We start from the raw sequence: 27,124 nt of genomic DNA, 5'->3' as shown, positions 1-27,124 counted from the left end.
GCAGAGCCTGGTAAGAGATGGCAGAGCCTGGTAAGAGATGGCAGAGCCTGACAGTAGATGGCAGAGCCTGGTAAGAGATGGCAGAGCCTGGTAAGAGATGGCAGAGCCTGACAGTAGATAGAAGTCATTACTATCTGCCTCCTGACTGACTGCTGTATGCCATTACAATATTACAGTATGCGCCTCAAATGCCACCCTATTCCCTTTTTAGCACGCTCATTTTGACCAGAACCCATAGGGCTTGGGTCAAAAGTAGTGCACTATATAGGGAATAGGGTGCAAGTTCAGACGCAAGCACAGCCATTATAAAATACTGGTAATTGAAGGAAGTGGGCTTCTCATAACTAGGCCTGTTCATGAAGCACTGTGCGGGGAGTCTTACCATCAGTGGCGTCATTCAATATTTTTACGATGGTTATACCAACTGGGCACAGACGTCAGTACAACATCTAGTTTTGATTTACATTTGGTTGAGTTGTCAACCAACGTGAATAATTTTAAAAAACAAGTTAGATTCCCATTACGTGGATGACTTTTTGCAAAATCCAATCAGTTTCTCATGTTTGTTTCATCTGTCGGTGCTACAAAGCAACATTTGGTGTTATATGAAGCTTTACCGCTTGCTCTGCAATATAAGTAGTATTTTACAATGTATTGTTGAACATGATATACTCATATCAAAGTTCCAGTGTGGGATCTCCCCTACTTTTATAGTTATAGCCTATTTAATACAGATAAATGGGCACAGTAGGCAATGTAACCAATCACAGCCCTCCCTTTACTTGTATCATTGCACATCCTGCAAATCACCAGCAGAGAGCGACCATTTTAAATCAATCATCACATTCACTCTGTTGGTAATGTTTACAAATTGGATCATACACTGTATACGTACCCTGACAGTGGTGCGGCTGTCAAACGTAAAGGACTTGATCTGACCATTCTCCAGGAACACCTTCAGCACATTTGGTATGAGTAGCAAAGAGTCGTCCTTTAGCATTGTCTGTGAGAGAGAGGGAGAGATGCAGAGATAGAGGGTGGGAGAGAAAGAGGGTGGAGAAAAAAGAGAGCAAATGTAAAACCTTAGTGCCTCTTCTAGCAGTTAGACAGAGGTAAGATGAGGTATCTGAGAAAGTACTTAAATGGTTAATATCCTACATCAACATGGTACAGTACATCTAATCAACCCCAGAGTAGGGGATCAGGGCTATAATTAAATGAAGTCGGAACTCCGGAACTGTGGAATGTGCAGAGAGAAGTACATTCCATCTAAAAGCAGTTCAGAAGGGAACAGGCTGGAGCTTTCAGAGTTCCATGGAGGAGCAATACCTTCATTGAACCGGGGCAGCCTGAATAGGGACACAACTCAGCTTTAGGACTCCTGCCTGGATATATTGTGCTGTGATTAAAGAACAGCTCATTACATTTCCTCAATGCATCAATTTAATATGCATGTGCCAGTGCTGCAAGTACAATTGGAAGCTAGCTGGCTGAATAGACTATAAAGTGTGATGGTTGCGTAGGCCAGGGAGACCTGCAGGAGGCCTGAGGATGACTGCTGCAGGAGGCCTGATGACTCAAGGTTATTCTGCTTTTATCAGCCACTCATCAGAAAAGGTTTCCTCTGCCGGAGTTGATTTCAGTTCAGGTAGGGGGTCAGGGCGTGACAGATATTCACTCTCTCCAGAGATGGTGTCATCAGGAGGGTAAATGAGGGAAGTAGAGAGAGTTGGTCACTCAAAGCCCTCGTTATTCACTACCGTTCAAAAGTTTGGGGTCACTTAGAAATGTCTTTGTTTTGAAAGATTTTTTTTTTTTTGTCCATTAAAATAACATCAAATTGATCAGGAATACAGTGTAGACATTGTTAATGTTGTAAATGACTATTGTAGCTGGAAACGGCTGATTTTTAATGTGATATCTGCATAGGTGAAAAGAGGCCCATTATCAGCAACCATCACTCCTGTGTTCCAATGGCACGCTGTGTTAGCTAATCCGAACACCAGTCTCAACGTCAACAGTTTAGAGGCGACTCCGGAATGCTGGCCTTCTAGGCAGAGTTGCAAAGAAAAAGCCATATCTCAGACTGGCCAAGATCAAGATCGGCAAAAGAACACAGACACAGGACAGAAGAACTCTGCCTAGAAGGCCAGCATCCCGGAGTCGCCTCTTCATTGTTGACGTTGAGACTGGTGTTTTGTGGGTACAATTTAATGAAGCTGCCAGTTGAGGACTTGTGAGGCATCTGATTCTCAAACTAGACACTTTAATGTACTTGTCCTCTTGCTCAGTTGTGCACCGGGGCCTCCCACTCCTCTTTCTATTCAGCTTAGAGCCAGTTTGCGCTGTTCTGTGAAGGGAGTAGTACACAGCGTTATGCGAGATCTTCAGTTTCTTGGCAATTTCTCGCATGGAACAGCCTTCATTTCTCAGAATAAGAATAGACTAACGAGTTTCAGAAGAAAGTTCTTTGTTTCTGGCCATTTTGAGCCTGTAATCGAACCCACAAATGCTGATGCTCCAGATACTCAACTAGTCTAAAGAAGGCCAGTTTTATTGCTTCTTTAATCAGAACAATAGTTTTCAGCTGTGCTAACATAATTGCAAAAGGGGTTTCTAGTGATTTAATTAGCCTTTTAAAAGGATAAACTTGGATTAGGTTACACAACGTGCCATTGGAACACAGGAGTGATGGTTGCTGATAATGGGCCTCTGTACGCCTATGCAGATATCACATTAAAAATCAGCCGTTTCCAGCTACAATAGTCATTTGCAACATTAACAATGTCTACACTGTATTTCTGATCAATTTGATGTTATTTTAATGGACCAAAAATGTGCTTTTCTTTCAAAACAAGGACATTTCTAAGTGACTCCAAACTTTTGAACGGTAGTGTACATACACTCACAAGTACACCACGTGCATCCACTGCTGGTCAGAAAATCACTTTGTGAACTGACAGAGGGACAGTGAAAGAGAGAAGAGAGAGGGGAATGGGGAAGATGGACAGTGTAGCCCCTCAGAGGTTGGTAGCCTTGTGGTTAGGAGCGTTGGGCCAGTAACCGAAGGTGCAATGCACTTAACCTTAATTGCTTCTGTATGTCGCTCTGGATAACAACGTCTGCTAAATGACCTAAATGTAATAATATTGAACAACTACTATATCTGATGAGAGGTAATGAAATGATTCCTTCAGTAAATTGGAGCATCATTTAGAACAGACTGACGTCACTACAGATGTATCCACATAAGATGTCAGCCTTGTAAGTAAGCATTTCATGGTAAGGTCTACATGTGTTGTATTCAGAGCATGTGACAAGTAAAGTTTGATAGATTTTACAGAGGAGCTAACGGGAGAATTACTGGCTCGTGGTCTTTCATTGCCAGGAAAGCAAGCATCCCCTCAGGCATGACACACACACACACACACACACACACACACACACACACACACACACACACACACACACACACACACACACACACACACAGCAGCCAGGGGGCTAAGGGGATTGATAACACCCATGATAATACCATAGATTTCCCCTGTAGCCTGGATTAGACTGCATGTAGACCCCTGGGATACAGATACAGGGAGAGAGAGATGGTCCTCCTCCCCTGGGTGGAGGCCTGATACAGGGAGAGAGAGATGGTCCTCCTCCCCTGGGTGGAGGCCTGATACAGGGAGAGAGAGATGGTCCTCCTCCCCTGGGTGGAGGCCTGATACAGGGAGAGAGAGATGGTCCTCCTTCCCTGGGTGGAGGCCTGATACAGGGAGAGAGAGATGGTCCTCCTCCCCTGGGTGGAGGCCTGATACAGGGAGAGAGAGATGGTCCAACTCTCCTGGGTGGAGGCCTGATACAGGGAGAGAGAGATGGTCCAACTCTCCTGGGTGGAGGCCTGATACACGGAGAGAGAGATGGTCCAACTCCCCTGGGGGTACGGAGGATAAATGAATAAATATGTGTAATGACAGCGGTGAACCTTTTCTCTTCCCCAGTCTCTACCTCTCAATCTGTCTCTGACCACCCCCCTTTCTCTCTCTCTTTCTGCTTGAATTAAGTTCAGTTAATCATATGGTATATCAAAGATATAAGGTGCGTAGAAATCCGAAGAGGGTGGCCAGCAGAGATAGGTAGGAGGGGCTGAGGGAAGTTGAGGGTTGGGATGTGGAATTGGAGACAAGTGGGAGTGGAGTTGCTAGGCGGAGATAGAATGACTGTCAAAGAGAAAAGGGAAAAAAATGTAAAAACAAAACAAAAAGTACATTTGAATGACACTGAGAGGCAGCGTTGTTACAGCAAAGGAGGGAGGTGAGGGGACGTGGAGGCAGGGGGAGGGAGATGAGGGGAGCTGGAGGCAGGGGGAGGGAGGTGAGGGGAGCTGGAGGCAGGGGGAGGGAGGTGAGGGGAGCTGGAGGCAGGGGGAGGGAGGTGAGGGGACTACATCTACTATGGATGTGTCCCAAATACTATGTACGGAATAGGGGCCAATAGAGAACTATGTAGGGAATAGGGGCCAATAGAGAACTATGTAGGGAATAGGAGCCAATAGAGAACTATGTAGGGAATAGGGGCCAATAGAGAACTATGTAGGGAATAGGAGCCAATAGAGAACTATGTAGGGAATAGGAGCCAATAGAGAACTATGTAGAGAATAGGAGCCAATAGAGAACTATGTAGGGAATAGGAGCCAATAGAGAACTATGTAGAGAATAGGAGCCAATAGAGAACTATGTAGAGAATAGGAGCCAATAGAGAACTATGTAGGGAATAGGAGTCAATAGTGAACTATGTAGGGAATAGGAGCCAATAGAGAACTATGTAGGGAATAGGAGCCAATAGAGAACTATGGAGGGAATAGGAGCCAATAGAGGACTATGTAGGGAATAGGAGCCAATAGAGAACTATGTAGAGAATAGGAGCCAATAGAGAACTATGTAGGGAATAGGAGCCAATAGAGAACTATGTAGGGAATAGGGGCCAATAGAGAACTATGTAGGGAATAGGAGCCAATAGAGAACTATGTAGGGAATAGGAGCCAATAGAGAACTATGTAGGGAATAGGAGCCAATAGAGGACTATGTAGAGAATAGGAGCCAATAGGAGACTATGTAGGGAATAGGAGCCAATAGAGAACTATGTAGGGAATAGGAGCCAATAGGGAACTATGTAGGGAATAGGAGCCAATAGGGAACTATGTAGGGAATAGGAGCCAATAGAGAACTATGTAGGGAATAGGAGCCAATAGAGAACTATGTAGGGAATAGGAGCCAATAGAGAACTATGTAGGGAATAGGAGCCAATAGAGAACTATGGAGGGAATAGGAGCCAATAGAGAACTATGTAGGGAATAGGAGCCAATAGAGAACTATGTAGGGAATAGGAGCCAATAGAGAACTATGTAGGGAATAGGAGCCAATAGAGAACTATGTAGGGAATAGGGGCCAATAGAGAACTATGTAGGGAATAGGAGCCAATAGAGAACTATGTAGGGAATAGGAGCCAATAGAGAACTATGTAGAGAATAGGAGCCAATAGAGAACTATGTAGGGAATAGGAGCCAATAGAGAACTATGTAGGGAATAGGGGCCAATAGAGAACTATGTAGGGAATAGGAGCTAATAGAGAACTATGTAGGGAATAGGAGCCAATAGAGAACTATGGAGGGAATAGGAGCCAATAGAGAACTATGTAGAGAATAGGAGCCAATAGAGAACTATGTAGGGAATAGGAGCCAATAGAGAACTATGTAGGGAATAGGGGCCAATAGAGAACTATGTAGAGAATAGGAGCCAATAGAGAACTATGTAGGGAATAGGAGCCAATAGAGAACTATGTAGGGAATAGGAGCCAATAGAGAACTATGTAGGGAATAGGAGCCAATAGAGAACTATGTAGGGAATAGGAGTCAATAGAGAACTATGTAGGGAATAGGAGCCAATAGAGAACTATGTAGGGAATAGGAGCCAATAGAGAACTATGTAGGGAATAGGAGCCAATAGAGAACTATGTAGGGAATAGGAGCCAATAGAGAACTATGTAGGGAATAGGAGCCAATAGAGAACTATGTAGGGAATAGGAGCCAATAGGGAACTATGAAGGGAATAGGAGCCAATAGAGCACTATGAAGGAAATAGGGTGCCATTTGGGACAGAGCACTTGTGGCTCTAATAACGCTCCATTTCTCTATGGCTGCATCCAAAACAGAGCCCATATATAGTTCACTGTTTTTGACAGGAGCCAATTGGGTTCTATGTAGGAAATAGGGTGTCATTTTGGAGGCAGACCCTGCACTGCTCTGCTCCATGCTCGGCTCACACAGCACAACCTGTTATGCTAAATTCAACCTTTATTTCTGCCACCATCACCCTCCTCGGGTCTTAGAGAGAAGCCACGGTGGACTAGGAGGAATTCTAATCTACACCCTTTTTGGTTCCAGGTAGAACCCTTTTGGAAAAGGTTTTATATGGAACCCAAAAGGGTTCTACCTGGAACCAAAAGGGTTAACCTCTTAGGGCTAGGGGGCAGTGTTCGGAAGTTTAGATAAATGACGTGCCCAAAGTAAACTGCCTATTATCAGGCCCAGAAGCTAGGATATGCATAAAATGGAAGCATTTGATAGAAAACACTCTGAAGTTTCTTAAACTGTTAAAATAATGCCTGTGAATATAACAGAACTGATATTGCAGGTGAAAACCCGAGGAAAATCCATTCCTAATTTTCTTTTGAGGTCACTGTCCATTTCAACTCTTGTCTATGGGATATACAAATAAATAGCTTCCAGATTGCAGTTCCTATGGCTTCCACTAGATGTCAACAGTCTTTAGAAAGGGTTTCAGGCTTGTTTTTTAAAAATGAATCAGTAGTTGTAGTTTTTCAAGGCGGCTCTCATTTTGACTGTAGTCTTGTGGCGCGCGTGGATGAGGGCGCACACCTCGTTATTTATCTCCGGTATTGAACATACTACATTCCGTCTTAAATTTGATCATTTATTTACATATTAGGGTACCTGAGGATTGATTAGAAAAGTTGTTTGACTTGTTTGGACGAAGTTTATTGGTAACTTTTGGGATTCCTTTGTATGCATGTTGAACTAGTGGAACGGGTAGATTACTGAATCAAACACGCCAACTAAACTTACTTTTTTGGGATATAAAGAAGGACTTAATCGAACAAAACAACCATTTGTTGTGTAGCCGGGACCCTTGGGATTGCAAACAGAGGAAGATCTTCAAAGGTAAGTGATTTATGTTATCGCTATTTCTGACTTTTGTGACGCCTCTGCTGGTTTGGAAAATGGTTTTAATGCTTTTGTATGTGGTGCGCTGTCGTTAGATAATCGCATGGTATGCTTTCGCCGTAAAGCCTTTTTGAAATCTGACAAAGTGGCCCGGATTAACAAGAAGTTAAGCTTTTAAATGATGTAGGACACTTGTATGTTCATGAATGTTTAATATTACAATTTTGTCATTTGAATTTGGCGCGCTCCAGCTCACCGGATGTTGTCGATTTTGATCCCAATAACGGGATCCGTGAGGGGGCAGTTAAAAAAAAATTAAGAAAATACTTACCAAATAAACTAAATAAAAAAATGTGTACATATGTAGTAACAGCGGGCAACAGCAGTGTACAAAACAAATGGGGGGGGGGGGGGTCAATGTAAATAATCTGGTGGCCATTTGATTAATTGTTCAGCAGTCTTATGGCTTGGGGGTAGAAGCTGTTAACTCTCCCCTTAGCTCCCAGGTAACTCTCCCCTTAGCTCCCAGGTAACTCTCCCCTTAGCTCCCAGGTACCTTTCCCATTAGCACCCAAGTAACTCTCCCAGGTAACTCTCCCATTAGCTCCCAAGTAACTCTCCCCAGTATCTCTCCCATTAACTCCCAAGTAACTCTCCCCAGTATCTCTCCCATTAACTCCCAAGTAACTCTCCCCAGTAACTCTCCCTTTAGCTCCCAAGTAACTCTCCCCAGTATCTCTCCCATTAACTCCCAAGTAAATCTCCCCAGTATCTCTCCCTTTAGCTCCCAAGTAACTCTCCCCAGTAACTCTACGCAGTAGAGTACACAGTACAGTAACTTTACTGTTGTGCTTCATCTCTTACAAAAGCTTTCCAGAACTTGCAAACTGCTTTTAATACTGTTCAACATACCTTGTCTCAATTGAAGCTTATCCTCAATACTGACAAAACAAAACTACTGGTGTTTTCTAAAGCAAAAAATAGACCTCTGAACCTTTCACCTATTACTACCTGTCAGGGCAAGGAGATTGAGGTTGTAACCTCATATAAATATCTTGGAATTTTGATTGATGATGGCCTCTCTTTTAAAATGCATATTCAACAACTTACAAAAAAATTGAAGCTGAAATTAGGATTTTATTTTAGGAATAAGGCTTGTTTTTCTTTTGAAGCCAGAAGGAGGCTAGTATCAGCTACATTTATGCCTTTACTAGACTATGGGGATATTTTATATATGAATGCTTCCGCTCAGTGTTTGAGATCAATTGACACCCTTTACCATGGCACTTTGAGATTTATTTTAAACTGCAAAACCCTTACGCACCACTGCACTTTGTATACCAGGGTTGGCTGGCCTTCTCTAGTTACTCGTAGGCTCAGTCACTGGTATACTTTTATTTACAAAGCCATTTTGGGTTTACTACCTTTTTATTTGGGCATTTTTATTGTTCAGAAATGTGGTGGGTACTCTCTTCGTTCGCTGGACTTTATCCTGCTAACTGTTCCAAATGTTCGAACTGAATTTGTTAAAAAGGGCTTTTATGTATTCTGCGCCATCGTCTTGGAACGCCTTACAAAATACTTTTAAACTGGAAGAACATGTCCCGATTGGTATTTTTAAATCACTGATGAATGATCTTGAGACTGATTCCCTGACATGTCAATGTTTTTAATTAGCTGTTTTTGATTTTGTTATATTCTTTGTTAATTCTATGGTTTTTACTAGATTACTTGTAGTTTTTCATGTTGTTTGTCTGTAATTTTTGTCATGACTTGGCGCTGCCTATCTTGGCCAGGACGCTCTTGAAAAAGAGATTTTACATCTCAATGAGCCCTTCCTGGTTAAATAAAGGTTAAATAAATAAAAATAAAAACTCTCCCGTTAGCTCCCAAGTAACTCTCCCCAGTATCTCTCCCGTTAACTCCCAAGTAACTCTCCCCAGTATCTCTCCCATTAACTCCCAAGTAACTCTCCCCAGTATCTCTCCCATTAACTCCCAAGTAACTCTCCCCAGTATCTCTCCCATTAACTCCCAAGTAACTCTCCCCAGTATCTCTCCCATTAACTCCCAAGTAACTCTCCCCAGTATCTCTCCCATTAACTCCCAAGTAACTCTCCCCAGTATCTCTCCCATTAACTCCCAAGTAACTCTCCCCAGTATCTCTCCCATTAACTCCCAAGTAACTCTCCCCAGTATCTCTCCCATTAACTCCCAAGTAACTCTCCCCAGTATCTCTCCCATTAACTCCCAAGTAACTCTCCCCAGTATCTCTCCCATTAACTCCCAAGTAACTCTCCCCAGTATCTCTCCCATTAACTCCCAAGTAACTCTCCCCAGTATCTCTCCCATTAGCTCCCAAGTAACTCTCCCCAGTATCTCTCCCATTAACTCCCAAGTAACTCTCCCCAGTATCTCTCCCGTTAACTCCCAAGTAACTCTCCCCAGTAACTCTCCCATTAGCTCCCAAGTAACTCTCCCCAGTATCTCTCCCATTAACTCCCAAGTAACTCTCCCCAGTATCTCTCCCATTAACTCCCAAGTAACTCTCCCATTAGCTCCCAAGTAACTCTCCCCAGTTATCTCTCCTGTTAGCTCCCTGGTAACTCTCCCGTTAGCTTCCCAGTTATCTTTCCCTTTCACAGAATCAAAGGCTGTGCAACTAAAACCTAATTTGTTATTCATAAATTGCATAACAGCTGTCAATAGGAACAGTGAGAGGTAAACCTGTTGGCTTACCTGTAGAGCCAACCCCTCTGGGGTTCGAGAAGAGGACTCAGTCTGCATCCCAAATGGCACTCTATTCTCTATATAGTGCACTACTTTTGACCTGGGCCCTATTATAGTGCACTAATTTTGACCAGGGCCCATAGGCCTCTGGTCAGAAGTAGTGCACTATGTAGGGAATAGAGTGTCATTTGGGAGACTTACTCAGAGCTCCGAAGCAGTAGGGAGAGGACCTTCACAGCCAAGCAGGGACTTTACATCTCAGCTCTCAGCCAGCCTAACACTGTAACACTGCTGCTGCAGCTGAATTCAAAATGTGCCCAATGTTTAATAAACATCTTAGAAACAGTTTAGAGGTGCAACCTGTGCTCTACCAGAGAGAGGGGACATCGATCTGGAGGAGAACAATTTATAATCAAAAAGCTGCACTGTGTTGGACCCAAGGCTGTTTTGTATGGTGCAGGTAGTCAGCTACCCAAAGAGGAAGAGGATGTTCAACCATGTTTAATCAGCCAGGAGACAGGCCCAGGCCCAGGGTAAAGAGAGAATAAATAGAGAACATTTTAGAGAGAAGTGGAGAAAGAGTGAGTAGTGAGAGAAATACAGTGTGAGAGAGAATTAAAGACTGAGAAAGCAAGAATGACTGAGAGGGAGACAGAAATGGAGAGAGAGAGATAGGAAGAGTATACTTACTGAGTCTGGGTCACTGAAGGACACTTGCTCTGAAAAGCGCACTTTGGGCGGGTTAGTTCTCAGATGGGCCTTCTTAGCTGCACTTATAAAGGCTGACTTAGGTGACTGGAAGAGAGGAGAGGGAAGAGGAGGAGAAACAGGTGAATGGAAGAGAGGAGAGGAAAGAGGAGGAGAAACAGGTGACTGGAAGAGAGGAGAGGAAAGAGGAGGAGAAACAGGTGAATGGAAGAGAGGAAAGAGGAGGAGAAACAGGTGACTGGAAGAGAGGAAAGAGGAGGAGAAACAGGTGACTGGAAGAGAGGAGAGGGAAGAGGAGGAGAAACAGGTGAATGGAAGAGAGGAGAGGAAAGAGGAGGAGAAACAGGTGACTGGAAGAGAGGAGAGGAAAGAGGAGGAGAAACAGGTGACTGGAAGAGAGGAGAGAAAAGAGGAGGAGAAACAGGTGACTGGAAGAGAGGAGAGGAAAGAGGAGGTGAAACAGGTGACTGGAAGAGAGGGGAGGAAAGAGGAGGAGAAACAGGTGACTGGAAGACAGGAGAGGGAAGAGGAGGAGAAACAGGTGACTGGAAGAGAGGAGAGGAAAGAGGAAGAGAAACAGGTGACTGGAAGAGAGGAGAGGAAAGAGGAGGAGAAACAGGTGACTGGAAGAGAGGAGAGGAAAGAGGAGGAGAAACAGGTGACTGGAAGAGAGGAAAGAGGAGGAGAAACAGGTGACTGGAAGAGAAGAGAGGAAAGAGGAGGAGAAACAGGTGACTGGAAGAGAAGAGAGGAAAGAGGAGGAGAAACAGGTGACTGGAAGAGAGGGGAGGAAAGAGGAGGAGAAACAGGTGACTGGAAGAGAGGAAAGGAAAGAGGAGGAGAAACAGGTGACTGGAAGAGAGGAGAGGAAAGAGGAGGAGAAACAGGTGACTGGAAGAGAGGAAAGAGGAGGAGAAACAGGTGACTGGAAGAGAGGAAAGAGGAGGAGAAACAGGTGACTGGAAGAGAGGAGAGGGAAGAGGAGGAGAAACAGGTGAATGGAAGAGAGGAAAGAGGAGGAGAAACAGGTGACTGGAAGAGAGGAGAGGAAAGAGGAGGAGAAACAGGTGAATGGAAGAGAGGAGAGGAAAGAGGAGGAGAAACAGGTGACTGGAAGAGAGGAGAGGAAAGAGGAGGAGAAACAGGTGACTGGAAGAGAGGAGAGGGAAGAGGAGGAGAAACAGGTGAATGGAAGAGAGGAGAGGAAAGAGGAGGAGAAACAGGTGACTGGAAGAGAAGAGAGGAAAGAGGAGGAGAAACAGGTGACTGGAAGAGAAGAGAGGAAAGAGGAGGAGAAACAGGTGACTGGAAGAGAAGAGAGGAAAGAGGAGGAGAAACAGGTGACTGGAAGAGAGGAGAGGAAAGAGGAGGAGAAAAAGGTGCCTGGAAGAGAGGAAAGAGGAGGAGAAACAGGTGACTGGAAGAGAGGAGAGGAAAGAGGAGGAGAAACAGGTGACTGGAAGAGAGGAGAGGAAAGAGGAGGAGAAACAGGTGACTGGAAGAGAGGAGAGGAGAGGAAAGAGGAGGAGAAACAGGTGACTGGAAGAGAAGAGAGGAAAGAGGAGGAGAAACAGGTGACTGGAAGAGAGGAGAGGAAAGAGGAGGAGAAACAAGTGACTGGAAGAGAGGAGAGGAAAGAGGAGGAGAAACAGGTGACTGGAAGAGAAGAGAGGAAAGAGGAGGAGAAACAGGTGACTGGAAGAGAGGAGAGGAAAGAGGAGGAGAAACAGGTGACTGGAAGAGAGGAAAGAGGAGGAGAAACAGGTGACTGGAAGAGAGGAGAGGAAAGAGGAAGAGAAACAGGTGACTGGAAGACAGGAGAGGAAAGAGGAGGAGAAACAGGTGACTGGAAGACAGGAGAGGAAAGAGGAGGAGAAACAGGTGACTGGAAGAGAGGAGAGGAAAGAGGAGGAGAAACAGGTGACTGGAAGAGAGGAAAGAGGGAGAAACAATATCGCAATCTGTCTCCATAGCTTATAAGACATTTAGGGTTTATTCACTGCATTAATAATAAAATTAAACAAATTAGAAAAGTTTTCATTTGATTTTATGCTTTGAAACCATTTAGTTATGTTTGGCAAAAACGTGATGTAGTTAGATGGTTAAATAATTAGGACGTTTTACATTAACATTTAATTACATGCCTGGCTGAGCATGGGTCTGTAATTACAAAGCCAACAAAATAACTGATACGTGTTTGTGCATAAAACAGTGCTTTTGAAACAGACTGTTGACACAAGAAATTCTAGCAGTAGCCATGTAGCCTATAAAGGTGATTTTGTTTAGTAGCACAGCACACTAAAAACATTAGCGTTCTTTGGGAAGAGTGATGGTTCTATGTGGAACCATACAGACCGAAAGAACCCTTTGAGCCCAATGGTTCTTTGCAGTTCAAGGGTTAGTTCCTCTTTTAGTGATAATTAAAATGTACGCAGCGGAGAAAAGTAAAAACACTTTAAAGTATTACCTATGTTTTTTTTTGGGGGGGGGGGGGGGTGTATCTGTATTTTACTTTACTATTTATATTTTTGACAACTTTTACTTCTACTTCACTACATTCCAAAAGAAAATAATATAATTTTTATTCCATACATTTTCCCTGAAAACCAAAAGTACTCATTACATTTTGAATGCTTAGCAGGAATGGTCCAATTCATGGTCCAATTCACACACTTATCAAGAGAACATCCTGGACTCAATAAACACAGAACATCCCCAGTCATCTCTACTGCCTCTGATCTGGTGGACTCACTAAACAGAAAACATCCCCAGTCATCTTTACTGCCTCTGATCTGGTGGACTCACTAAACAGAGAACATCCCCAGTCATCTCTACTGCCTCTCATCTGGTGGACTCACTAAACAGAGAACATCCCCAGTCATCTCTACTGCCTCTGATCTGGTGGGCTCACTAAACAGAGAACATCCCCAGTCATCTCTACTGCCTCTGATCTGGTGGACTCACTAAACAGAGAACATCCCCAGTCATCTCTACTGCCTCTGATCTGGTGGACTCACTAAACAGAGAACATCCCCAGTCATCTCTACGGCCTCTGATCTGGTGGACTCACTAAACAGAGAACATCCCCAGTCATCTCTACTGCCTCTGATCTGGTGGGCTCACTAAACAGAGAACATCCCCAGTCATCTCTACTGCCTCTGATCTGGTGGACTAACTAAACAGAGAACATCCCCAGTCATCTCTACTGCCTCTGATCTGGTGGGCTCACTAAACAGAGAACATCCCCAGTCATCTCTACTGCCTCTGATCCGGTGGACTCACTAAACAGAGAACATCCCCAGTCATCTCTACTGCCTCTGATCTGGTGGGCTCACTAAACAGAGAACATCCCGAGTCATCTCTACTGCCTCTGATCTGGTGGACTCACTAAACAGAGAACATCCCCAGTCATCTCTACTGCCTCTGATCTGGTGGGCTCACTAAACAGAGACCATCCCCAGTCATCTCTACTGCCTCTGATCTGGTGGACTCACTAAACAGAGACCATCCCCGGTCATCTCTACTGCCTCTGATCTGGTGGGCTCACTAAACAGAGACCATCCCCAGTCATCTCTACTGCCTCTGATCTGGTGGACTCACTAAACAGAGAACATCCCCAGTCATCTCTACTGCCTCTGATCTGGTGGACTCACTAAACAGAGAACATCCCCAGTCATCTCTACTGCCTCTGATCTGGTGGACTCACTAAACAGAGAACATCCCCAGTCATCTCTACTGCCTCTGATCTGGTGGACTCACTAAACAGAGAACATCCCGAGTCATCTCTACTGCATCTGATCTGCTGGACTCACTAAACAGAGAACATCCCCAGTCATCTCTACTGCCTCTGATCTGGTGGGCTCACTAAACAGAGACCATCCCAGTCATCTCTACTGCCTCTGATCTGGTGGACTCACTAAACAGAGACCATCCCCGGTCATCTCTACTGCCTCTGATCTGGTGGGCTCACTAAACAGAGACCATCCCCAGTCATCTCTACTGCCTCTGATCTGGTGGACTCACTAAACAGAGAACATCCCCAGTCATCTCTACTCCCTCTGATCTGGTGGGCTCACTAAACAGAGAACATCCCCAGTCATCTCTACGGCCTCTGATCTGGTGGACTCACTAAACAGAGAACATCCCCAGTCATCTCTACTGCCTCTGATCTGGTGGACTCACTAAACAGAGAACATCCCCAGTCATCTCTACTGCCTCTGATCTGGTGGACTCACTAAACAGAGAACATCCCCAGTCATCTCTACGGCCTCTGATCTGGTGGACTCACTAAACAGAGAACATCCCCAGTCATCTCTACTGCCTCTGATCTGGTGGGCTCACTAAACAGAGAACATCCCCAGTCATCTCTACTGCCTCTGATCTGGTGGACTAACTAAACAGAGAACATCCCCAGTCATCTCTACTGCCTCTGATCTGGTGGGCTCACTAAACAGAGAACATCCCCAGTCATCTCTACTGCCTCTGATCTGGTGGACTCACTAAACAGAGAACATCCCCAGTCATCTCTACTGCCTCTGATCTGGTGGGCTCACTAAACAGAGAACATCCCGAGTCATCTCTACTGCCTCTGATCTGGTGGACTCACTAAACAGAGAACATCCCCAGTCATCTCTACTGCCTCTGATCTGGTGGGCTCACTAAACAGAGACCATCCCCAGTCATCTCTACTGCCTCTGATCTGGTGGACTCACTAAACAGAGACCATCCCCGGTCATCTCCACTGCCTCTGATCTGGTGGGCTCACTAAACAGAGACCATCCCCAGTCATCTCTACTGCCTCTGATCTGGTGGACTCACTAAACAGAGAACATCCCCAGTCATCTCTACTCCCTCTGATCTGGTGGGCTCACTAAACAGAGAACATCCCCAGTCATCTCTACGGACTCTGATCTGGTGGACTCACTAAACAGAGAACATCCCCAGTCATCTCTACTGCCTCTGATCTGGTGGACTCACTAAACAGAGAACATCCCCAGTCATCTCTACTGCCTCTGATCTGGTGGACTCACTAAACAGAGAACATCCCCAGTCATCTCTACTGCCTCTGATCTGGTGGACTCACTAAACAGAGAACATCCCGAGTCATCTCTACTGCCTCTGATCTGCTGGACTCACTAAACAGAGAACATCCCCAGTCATCTCTACTGCCTCTGATCTGGTGGGCTCACTAAACAGAGACCATCCCAGTCATCTCTACTGCCTCTGATCTGGTGGACTCACTAAACAGAGACCATCCCCGGTCATCTCTACTGCCTCTGATCTGGTGGGCTCACTAAACAGAGACCATCCCCAGTCATCTCTACTGCCTCTGATCTGGTGGACTCACTAAACAGAGAACATCCCCAGTCATCTCTACTCCCTCTGATCTGGTGGGCTCACTAAACAGAGAACATCCCCAGTCATCTCTACGGCCTCTGATCTGGTGGACTCACTAAACAGAGAACATCCCCAGTCATCTCTACTGCCTCTGATCTGGTGGACTCACTAAACAGAGAACATCCCCAGTCATCTCTACTGCCTCTGATCTGGTGGACTCACTAAACAGAGAACATCCCCAGTCATCTCTACTGCCTCTGATCTGGTGGACTCACTAAACACAAATGCTTTGTTTGTAAATGATGTCTGAGTGTTTGAGTGTGACTCTGGCTATCCGTAAATAACAAAAACAAGAAAATGGTGCCATCTGTTTTGCTTAATATAAGACATTTGAAATGATTTATACTTTTACTTGTGATACTTAAGTATATGTAAAACCAAATACTTTTATGCTTTTACTCAAGTAGTATTTTCCTGGGCGACTTTCACTTTTACTTGAGTCATTTTCTATTATATGAAGTATGACAGTTGGTTCTGAAGTTGGTTCTGAAGTTCTGAAGTATGACAGTTGGTTCTGAAGTTGGTTCTGAAGTTCTGAAGTATGATAGTTGGTTCTGAAGTTGGTTCTGAAGTTGCTTCTGAGGTTCTGAAGTATGGCAGTTGGTTCTGAAGTTGGTTCTGAAGTTCTGAAGTATGACAGTTGGTTCTGAAGTTGGTTCTGAAGTTCTGAAGTATGACAGTTGGGTACTTTTCCACCACTGAAGGTATGAGCAGTGGCTCATTTGAATATTTGGGGGCGTGGTTTGTAAATAGCTCTTTTTGTTCAACTGTGAGTGAGAGAGTCATTCCAGTTTATCTAGTCTGTTGTGTGATGTTAATTCATGTTATATTAAATTATAGCCAGTGAAAGTGTCTTACAAAAGACACAAATGGCTTTCTGAGAATTGTTAATGGAATCCCAGTCTTCAACTTGTCAATAAAACACAACAATAAAACCTATGGAATTGTAACAATATAATATGGCTATTAAACCACGTTAAATCCCTCCATATGGTTCTTTCCATGACATTGAGTGACCAGGTCAAAGTTATAAACCCATATTGACGTCACTTGTTAAATCCACTTCAATCAGTGTAGATGAAGGAGAGGAGACAGGTCAAGAACTGCAACGCTGCTGGGTTTTTCATGCCTACTTCACACAACTGTGGGAACCATTGGAGTCAACATGGGCCAGCATCCCTGTGGAACACTTTTGACATCCTTGTAGAGTCCATGCCCTGACGAAGTAGAGTCCATGCCCTGAGGGCAAAAGGTGGCACATCTCAATATTAGGAAGGTGTTCCTAATGTTTTGTACACTCAGTGTAGAGCATTTCTCCATAAAGGTTCTATAAATAACCATAAAAAGGGTTCTATATCGCCCCCAAAAGGGTTGTAACCATAGCGGAACCCTTTTTTAATGGTTCTTTATAAAGGGTTCTTTAATTAAATGGCCACCGGACTATTTACATTGACCCCCCTCCATTTCTTTTGTACACTGCTGCTGCTCACTGTTTATTATCTGTGCATAGTCACTTCACCCCTACCTACATGTACAAATGACCTCTAACCTGTACCCCCACACAGTGACTCGGTACCGGTACCCCCTGTATATAGCCTCGCTATTGTTATGTTATTGTGTATACTTTTTAAATAATTTTTTACTTTAGTTTATTTGGAAAATATTTTCTTAACTCTTCCTGAAGTGCACTGTTGGTTAAGGGCTTGTAAGTAAGCATTTCATGGTAAGACCTACACTTGTTGTATTCGGTGCATGTGACAAATAAAATTTGATTTGATTTATAGCACCATACAGGTTCCATTTAGAACCTTATGAGCATGGGTCTTCATTGAACCTTAAAAATAAACTTTTCATACAGCACCAAAAAGGGTTCAGCTATGGTCACAAGCCAAATAACCCTTATTTGGCACTATATAGAACCATTTGTTTTTAGTGTGTTTGAAGAGTACTTACTGACAATCACATGACACACAGTAAAAATAGGGAGGGAGAGAATGAAGGAGAGAGATAATGTGGGAAAGAGATAATGATGGAGAGAGAATGAGTGAGAGAGAGAGAGAATGAGAGAGAGAGAATGAGAGGGAGGCAGAGAGAGAGTGGAAGGCAGAGAGAGAGTGGGAGGCAGAGAGAGTGAGGGAGGCACAGAGAGTGAGGGAGGCAGAGAGAGTGAGGGAGGCAGAGAGAGTGAGGGAGACAGAGAGAGTGGAGGCAGAGAGAGAGGGGGCAGAGAGAGAGGGGGCAGAGAGAGAGGGAGGCAGAGAGAGGGAGCGAGAGGGAGAGCAGAGAGAGAGGGAGAGCAGAGAGAACAGGAGAAATGGAGGGATAAAGAGATACAGATAGAGCTTGAGAATGTCAAGGAGACGGTGAGAGAAACGTTGAGCGAGAGCTGTGTATTGTTACCTGGTGAGGCTGCAGCACAGTGAGAACTATGGAGTCTTTGCAGCATCTATAGAGAGGACAGGCAGCAGACATGAGAAGAGAGAGGAGTGTGGAGTGGGTTAGGTAACACTAGAGCTGTGGCTTTGGAAGAAACGGTACTGTTTTTACCTGCTGGACCTCCTCTCTGTTCTCTATGATTCAATGACTCATCTGTCTCATTATGTTTCCATGGAACACATGAGGCTTAGAGACAGACTATTTCCCCATGACTTTAGCCTTCAAACACACAGCACGATCCCCACTGTACTGCTGCTGCTGCTGCATTTACTGCAACTATTCTGCTCTTAATGTGTTGTATGAGCTAAGAACAACATTCCCTCCAAAGCTTCGTCCTGTCCGAGACTCACATCAGGTGTAGGTTATAGTCTCACATCAGGTGTAGGTTATAGTCTCACATCAGGTGTAGGTTATAGTCTCACATCAGGTGTAGGTTATAGTCTCACATCAGGTGTAGGTTATAGTCTCACATCAGGTGTAGGTTATAGTCTCACATCAGGTGTAGGTTATAATCTCACATCAGGTGTAGGTTATAGTCTCACATCAGGTGTAGGTTATAATCTCACATCAGGTGTAGGTTATAGACTCACATCAGGTGTAGGTTATAGACTCGCATCAGGTGTAGGTTATAATCTCACATCAGGTGTAGGTTATAGACTCACATCAGGTGTAGGTTATAGACTCACCTCAGGTGTAGGTTACAGTCTCACATCAGGTGTAGGTTATAGTCTCACATCAGGTGTAGGTTATAGACTCACATCAGGTGTAGGTTATAGACTCACATCAGGTGTAGGTTATAGTCTCACATCAGGTGTAGGTTATAGTCTCACATCAGGTGTAGGTTATAGTCTCACATCAGGTGTAGGTTATAGTCTCACATCAGGTGTAGGTTATAGACTCACATCAGGTGTAGGTTATAGTCTCACATCAGGTGTAGGTTATAATCTCACATCAGGTGTAGGTTATAGTCTCACATCAGGTGTAGGTTATAGACTCACATCAGGTGTAGGTTACAGACTCACATCAGGTGTAGGTTATAGACTCACATCAGGTGTAGGTTATAGTCTCACATCAGGTGTAGGTTATAGTCTCACATCAGGTGTAGGTTATAGTCTCACATCAGGTGTAGGTTATAGACTCACATCAGGTGTAGGTTATAGTCTCACATCAGGTGTAGGTTATAATCTCACATCAGGTGTAGGTTATAGTCTCACATCAGGTGTAGGTTATAGACTCACATCAGGTGTAGGTTATAGTCTCACATCAGGTGTAGGTTATAATCTCACATCAGGTGTAGGTTATAGTCTCACATCAGGTGTAGGTTATAGACTCACATCAGGTGTAGGTTATAGACTCACATCAGGTGTAGGTTATAGACTCACATCAGGTGTAGGTTATAGACTCACATCAGGTGTAAGTTATAATCTCACATCAGGTGTAGGTTATAGACTCACATCAGGTGTAGGTTATAGTCTCACATCAGGTGTAGGTTATAGACTCACATCAGGTGTAGGTTATAGACTCACATCAGGTGTAGGTTATAGACTCACATCAGGTGTAGGTTATAGACTCACATCAGGTGTAGGTTATAGACTCACATCAGGTGTAGGTTATAGTCTCACATCAGGTGTAGGTTATAGACTCACATCAGGTGTAGGTTATAGACTCACATCAGGTGTAGGTTATAATCTCACATCAGGTGTAGGTTATAGTCTCACATCAGGTGTAGGTTATAGACTCACATCAGGTGTAGGTTATAGACTCACATCAGGTGTAAGTTATAATCTCACATCAGGTGTAGGTTATAGACTCACATCAGGTGTAGGTTATAGTCTCACATCAGGTGTAGGTTATAGACTCACATCAGGTGTAGGTTATAGACTCACATCAGGTGTAGGTTATAATCTCACATCAGGTGTAGGTTATAGTCTCACATCAGGTGTAGGTTATAGACTCACATCAGGTGTAGGTTATAGACTCACATCAGGTGTAAGTTATAATCTCACATCAGGTGTAGGTTATAGACTCACATCAGGTGTAGGTTATAGTCTCACATCAAGTGTAGGTTATAGACTCACATCAGGTGTAGGTTATAGACTCACATCAGGTGTAGGTTATAATCTCACATCAGGTGTAGGTTATAGACTCACATCAGGTGTAGGTTATAGTCTCACATCAGGTGTAGGTTATAGACTCACATCAGGTGTAGGTTATAGACTCACATCAGGTGTAGGTTATAGTCTCACATCAGGTGTAGGTTATAGTCTCACATCAGGTGTAGGTTATAGTCTCACATCAGGTGTAGGTTACAGACTCACATCAGGTGTAGGTTATAGACTCACATCAGGTGTAGGTTATAATCTCACATCAGGTGTAGGTTATAGTCTCACATCAGGTGTAGGTTATAATCTCACATCAGGTGTAGGTTATAGACTCACATCAGGTGTAGGTTATAGACTCACATCAGGTGTAGGTTATAGTCTCACATCAGGTGTAGGTTATAATCTCACATCAGGTGTAGGTTATAGACTCACATCAGGTGTAGGTTATAGACTCACATCAGGTGTAGGTTATAGACTCACATCAGGTGTAGATTATAGACGAACAACAATCTAGAGACACATTGCATTGGATTCTTCTCCTCAACTCATTCCTTACACCCCAACCCTCGCTCTACCGTCCTCGCCAAACCATCCACCCCTCGACTTGCCCCATCCTCCCCCCACCAACCTTTGACCTCCCCCACCCCTCGACCTCCCTCCCCCCTCCTCTGTGGTGATATAAAGGATGTTACCTTACAAGGTCTATGACTCTCTCCCGGGAAGCCTCGCTCACAACCTCTTCATTGATGGCCAGGATCTGGTCTCCAGGGAGAAGCTTGCCGATGGACGGGCCGTCTGGGACAGCACACACACACACACACACACACACACACACACACACACACACACACACACACACACACACACACACACACACACACACACACACACACACACACACACACACATACACATACACATACACACACACAATCGCACACACACACGCAGAAGGACACTTAGTCTATGCGTAACAGACGGACACACAGTAGTAGACATCAAACTAACATCACTCACATCGTCTCTCTATCTATCTCTCGCTCTATTGCTCTCGCTCACACACACACAGATCCCTGCCTACCTGCAGAGACAGAGCGTACGATGACTGGTCTCTGGCTGCCTGCTATGAATCCGAAGCCTTGGCTGGGGTGGCGCTGAATGCAGACCTGTCGAGCTGAAGCTGGGCCAGGAGTCAGGCTACCACTGTCCATACCATCCTGGCTCTCTTCTAACATTGCAGTGCTGCACCGGGAACACACACACACACACACACACACACACACACACACACACACACACACACACACACACACACACACACACACACACACACACACGTTTAGATACAAAAATAAATAAGTGTCTATGCGTCTGTGTCTGTGACTCATTATGTTCCCTATGTAGGGTGTATATGAGGTAGGAAATATCCTATGTAGGGTGTATATGAGGTAGGAAAAATCCTATGTCGGGTGTATATGAGGTAGGAAATATCCTATGTAGGGTGTATATGAGGTAGGAAATATCTTATGTAGGGTGTATATGAGGTAGGAAATATCCTATGTCGGGTGTATATGAGGTAGGAAATATCCTATGTAGGGTGTATATGAGGTAGGAAATATCCTATGTAGGGTGTATATGAGGTAGGAAATATCTTATGTAGGGTGTATATGAGGTAGGAAATATCCTATGTAGGGTGTATATGAGGTAGGAAATGTCCTACGTAGGTTGTATATGGGGTAAGAAATGTCCTATGTAGGGTGTATATGAAGTAGGAAATGTCCTATGTAGGGTGTATATGAAGTAGGAAATGTCCTATGTAGGTTGTATATGGGGTAAGAAATGTCCTATGTAGGGTGTATATGAAGTAGGAAATGTCCTATGTAGGTTGTATATGAAGTAGGAAATGTCCTATGTAGGTTGTATATGGGGTAGGATATATAGGGTGTATATGGGGAAGGAAATATAGGGTGTATATGGGGAAGGAAATGTCCTATTTAGGGTGTAAGTCAAGTACTCCATGTAGAGAGAAATAATGTGTTTGTGTGCCCTACGTAGGGAGGAAGTGTAGCGTACCTGTCACATGTGTTTGTGTGTCCATCCTGGACCTTGGCCATCCCCTGAGAGGAGGGAGGAGCATGGGGTGGGGTCTCACAGCATGGAGCTCGCTCTGATTCTCAGTCATTCACCTGAGAGGAGGGAGGATGGATGGAGAGGGAGAGTAGGGAGAGGGAGAGGGAAGGATGGTGAGAGAAGGATGAAGGGAGGAGGGATGGGGGGTAGGGCATTATATACGAGATGAAGGGGGGAGAAGGAAGGGAGGAGGGAATAACATTACAGATTGACAATAAGAGCGATCAGAACACTGAAGCAAATTCGAATAGAGCCTATAATATTTAATGCACTCTACTTGCTGCAGAGTAAAATACTTAATTGGTATAAGCCAGGGGTATTCAACTCTTAGCCAACGAGGTCCAGAACCTGCTGCTTTTCTGTTCTACCTGATAATTCATTACATCCACCTGGTGTCCCAGGTCTAAATCAGTGCCTGATTAGAGGGGAACAATGGAAAAAAAGCAGTGGAACTGGCTTCGAGGTCCAGAGTTGAGTTTGAGGGGTATACTGTAGGCTATGTTGTTATAAAACCATCATACATTTTCTTTCAAGCACAATTTGTAGTCTGGCCACAGAGCAGCATGGCTTCTACACAGGGGCAAAAATTACTATTGTGATGTTGAAAGATGCAATTTCACAGAACACACAGACTCTGCTTGCGTCCCAAATGGCTCCCTATTCCCATAGGGCTCTGGTCAAAAGTAGTGCACTACATTGGGAATAGGGTGCAATTTGAAACACAACCTCAGTCTCAGTCACAGTCTTCAAAACACACATCTCCAACACATTCAACATACTGTGTTGTAGTTTCTTCCAAAGCTGCTGACTCCAGATATAAAAACCCAGGTGGTAACAGAAGAAGGAGAGTGAAAGAGGACTTGGGGAACAGAGAGATGGAGTGTTTATGTACTGCAGGCCTTATTAAATATATCTTCTGTCAGAAAGCAAAACACTTCAAATCTGTGCAAGGCAGGACAACTGACTGAACCTTGCATCTGGTGGCTCTGGTGATGAAGAGGCAGCTGAAGTCAACAACAGCAGCCAAAGACTGGGCTCATGTCAAACAACACATTCTCATTTCCAGATGCCTGAGTGGGAGTTAGAGGTAGATGGAGAGAGATAGAAAGAGGATACACACAGGTGGAGAGAGATAGAAAGAGGACGCACACAGGTGGAGAGAGATTGAAAGAGGACGCACACAGATGGAGAGAGATAGAAAGAGGACGCACACAGGTGGCGAGAGATAGAAAGAGGACGCACACAGGTGGAGAGAGATAGAAAGAGGACGCACACAGGTGGAGAGAGATAGAAAGAGGACGCACACAGGTGGAGAGAGATAGAAAGAGGACGCACACAGGTGGAGAGAGATAGAAAGAGAGCGGTATAGTGTTGTTTTATCTCACTTTAGTGAGCTGCATATTCTGACAGTGTCTGCATAAAGATGAGACACTGGTTAGAATTTGAATGGGACATGTTGCATCAGACGGACACAGAGAGAGAAATATATAAAAGAGAGGGAGATAGAGACAGAGAGAGATAAGGAAAAGCTAATCGTTATTCAGATACTGTTGATCCATTATGCACACAGTGTCTGGTCTGTGGAGAGGCATGGATAAATACAGGGATGACAAGCCATCAATAACATGAGCACAGAGGGGTCAATGGTTGATATTTAAGTTCTGTCACATTTGTTTTTCCTGATAACGACCAAACGGCATTGGAAGAAAATGTCACCTCTCCAATCACAACACAGCATTAATGGTCCCTGACTAATCTATGACAGGCGATCAATTGACGATTGATATTCGTTTCAATGATCTCTCATCAAGGGATAAACTCATTATAGCAGTTTGCTAAGAATTAACTAAAGTGATTAAAGGTGGTGTTCCAAATGACACCATTTTCCCTTTATAGTGTCCTACTTTTATATGGAATGTGGTGGCATTTGCAAGGAAGACATAGTACAATATAAACCCAGCTAGAACATTTGGTTTCTTGTAAGTTGTGGGAACGTATGTTTTTGGTTTCACATTGGTTGTTGGAATGAAGCACACGTTTCCTGACCGGTAAAAGCAAACGTTTTTTTAAACGTTCTGAGAACAGAAGTGAAAATTTCACTTGTTCTGGGAATGTTTATTATTAGGTTGCAGGGAGGATCTGAGAACTTTTTACTACGCTCAAGTCCTTAAATTCCCACAGAAGAATGTTGTTTCTTAACGTTCTTGGAACAATTTGAGAACATTTCCAATGTTCCTCCTAGAACATTACCAAAATTAAAACAATGCAACAGTAAGCATGTCGTCCCCCATGAATGACTTAGGTAACTAGACATTGTTTGCTGGGATGTTGTTTTCAGAAACATGTGAAACTCCTGATGAATAATGTGTATTGTTTATCCTCTTGTCGTTCGCCTAGGATAGGGGGCGCTACAGCGATTTTTGAAAATAATTCGTGCCCATTTTAAACGGCCTCCTACTCAAACTCAGAAGCTAGGATATGCATATAATTAATACTTGTGGATAGAAATCACCCTAAAGTTTCTAAAACTGTTTGAATGGTGTCTGTGAGTATAGCAGAACTCATATGGCAGTCAAAACCCCGAGACCGATCGTAACAGGAAGTGGAATTCTGAATTGCGGACTCAACTTCATCACTTTGCCTGTAAATCACACAGTGAGCAATGGTTCATTGAGCACTTCCTATTACTTGCACTAGATGTCCCCAGTCTTTACAAAGTGATTTGAGCCTTCTACTGTGAAAACTGACTGAATGAGACGCTGTGGAAAGTGGTCACATGGAGAGGGCCATCACCATTATGACGCCGGCGCCCCTGGCTACCCTCCCCTTTCGAAACGTTTTGAAAGACAATGCAATCGTCCCCCTTGAATCTTATTGGAGCTCTGGTTGAAAAAGGCCCTAAAGATTTATGTTATACAACGTTTGACATGTTTGAACAAACCTAAATAAAAAAAAAATGCATTTTTTCGAAAGAGGAGTCCCGCGCACGACGGAACTTTTGGTGCAGCCTTCAGAACGCGCTAACAAGAACAAGCTATTGGAACATAAAGGATTAACTTTTTCGAACTAAAATACATTTGTTGTGGACCTGGGATGCCTAGAAGTGCTTTCTGATGAAGACAATCAAAGGTAAGGGATTATTGACAATAGTATACAAGACTAGATTTGATATGCGATTGTTCCAAGATGGCGCTGACCTGTATTGCTAGCCTATTTTCTGAGTATCGCATCCCCTTTTATCGCAAAGTGTGATTACCCAGTAAAGTTATTTTTAAATCTGGCATTACAAGTGCTTTCAAGAGATATTCATCTATAAATCTTAGAATGACAATATTTCATTTTAAAAATGTTTTCGAATAGTAATTTAGTAAATTGTAGCGCTGTTTCACCGGATGCATTTGAGGGAAAATAGTTAGTCAACGTTACGCGCCGATGTAAAATGCTGTTTTTATATATAAATATGAACTTTATCGAACAAAAGAATGCATATATTGTGTAACATGATGTCCTAGGAGTGTCATCTGATGAAGATTGTCAAAGGTTAGTGCTGCATTTAGCTGTTTTTGGTTATTTGTGATGCATGTGGTTGGTCGGAAAATGGCTATGTGGCTACTTTTACGATATACTCCTCTAACATAATCTAATGTTTTGCTTTTGCTGTAAAGCCTTTTTGAAATCAGACAACGTGGTTCGATTCAGGAGAGGTGTATCTATAAAACGATATAACATAGTCCTATATTTGAAAAAAAAATAATATTACATTTCGTTATGCTAATGGCGATAGGATTTTTCGCTGGATGTCCGTCCCGCATACGGGACGAGCCCGTCAAGAGGGTTAAGGTACAGTGGGGGAAAAAAGTATTTGATCCCCTGCTGATTTTGTACATTTGCCCACTTACAAAGAAATGATCAGTCAATAATTTTAATGGTAGGTTTATTTGAACAGTGAGAGACAGAATAACAACAAAAAAATCCAGAAAAACGCATGTCAAAAATGTTATAAAAGGATTTGCATTTTAATGAGGGAAATAAGTATTTGACCCCTCTGCAAAACATGACTTAGTACTTGGTGGCAAAACCCTTGTTGTCAATCACAGAGGTCAGACGTTTCTTGTAGTTGGCCACCAGGTTTGCACACATCTCAGGAGGGATTTTGTCCCACTCCTTTTGCAGATCTTCTCCAAGTCATTAAGGTTTCGAGGCTGACGTTTGGCAACTCGAACCTTCAGCTCCCTCCACAGATTTTCTATGGGATTAAGGCCTGGAGACTGGCTCGGCCACTCCAGGACCTTAATGTGCTTCTTCTTGAGCCACTCCTTTGTGGCCTTGGCCGTGTGTTTTGGGTCATTGTCATGCTGGAATACCCATCCACGACCCAT

The 27,124-nt window shown here is 43.8% G+C and overlaps 1 protein-coding gene across 4 annotated transcripts in view; it reads right to left on the bottom strand.

Annotated features, from left to right (window-relative positions):
- LOC115205659 (FERM and PDZ domain-containing protein 3) overlaps positions 1-22,808 on the bottom strand; it is a 47,930-nt gene extending 25,122 nt beyond the window's left edge. For 2 of the 4 annotated variants that reach the window (XM_029771850.1, XM_029771851.1), the window contains exons 1-6: positions 22,689-22,808; positions 21,697-21,857; positions 21,308-21,410; positions 18,478-18,523; positions 10,663-10,767; positions 896-1,003 (exon numbers count right to left, since the gene is read on the bottom strand). In XM_029771850.1, the coding sequence (XP_029627710.1) occupies positions 896-1,003; positions 10,663-10,767; positions 18,478-18,523; positions 21,308-21,410; positions 21,697-21,857; positions 22,689-22,729 (564 nt within the window). In that variant the 5' untranslated portion in view covers positions 22,730-22,808. Of the gene's footprint in view, positions 1-895; positions 1,004-10,662; positions 10,768-18,477; positions 18,524-21,307; positions 21,411-21,696; positions 21,858-22,688 lie in introns of those variants that run through there. The other 2 variants (XM_029771853.1, XM_029771854.1) reach the window with 2 other exon arrangements.
- Positions 22,809-27,124: the final 4,316 nt, after the last annotated feature.

Source organism: Salmo trutta, chromosome 13 (assembly GCF_901001165.1).
Source record: "Salmo trutta chromosome 13, fSalTru1.1, whole genome shotgun sequence".
NCBI classification, from domain to species: domain Eukaryota; kingdom Metazoa; phylum Chordata; class Actinopteri; order Salmoniformes; family Salmonidae; genus Salmo; species Salmo trutta.
This window is presented reverse-complemented; position numbering and strand designations above follow the sequence as displayed.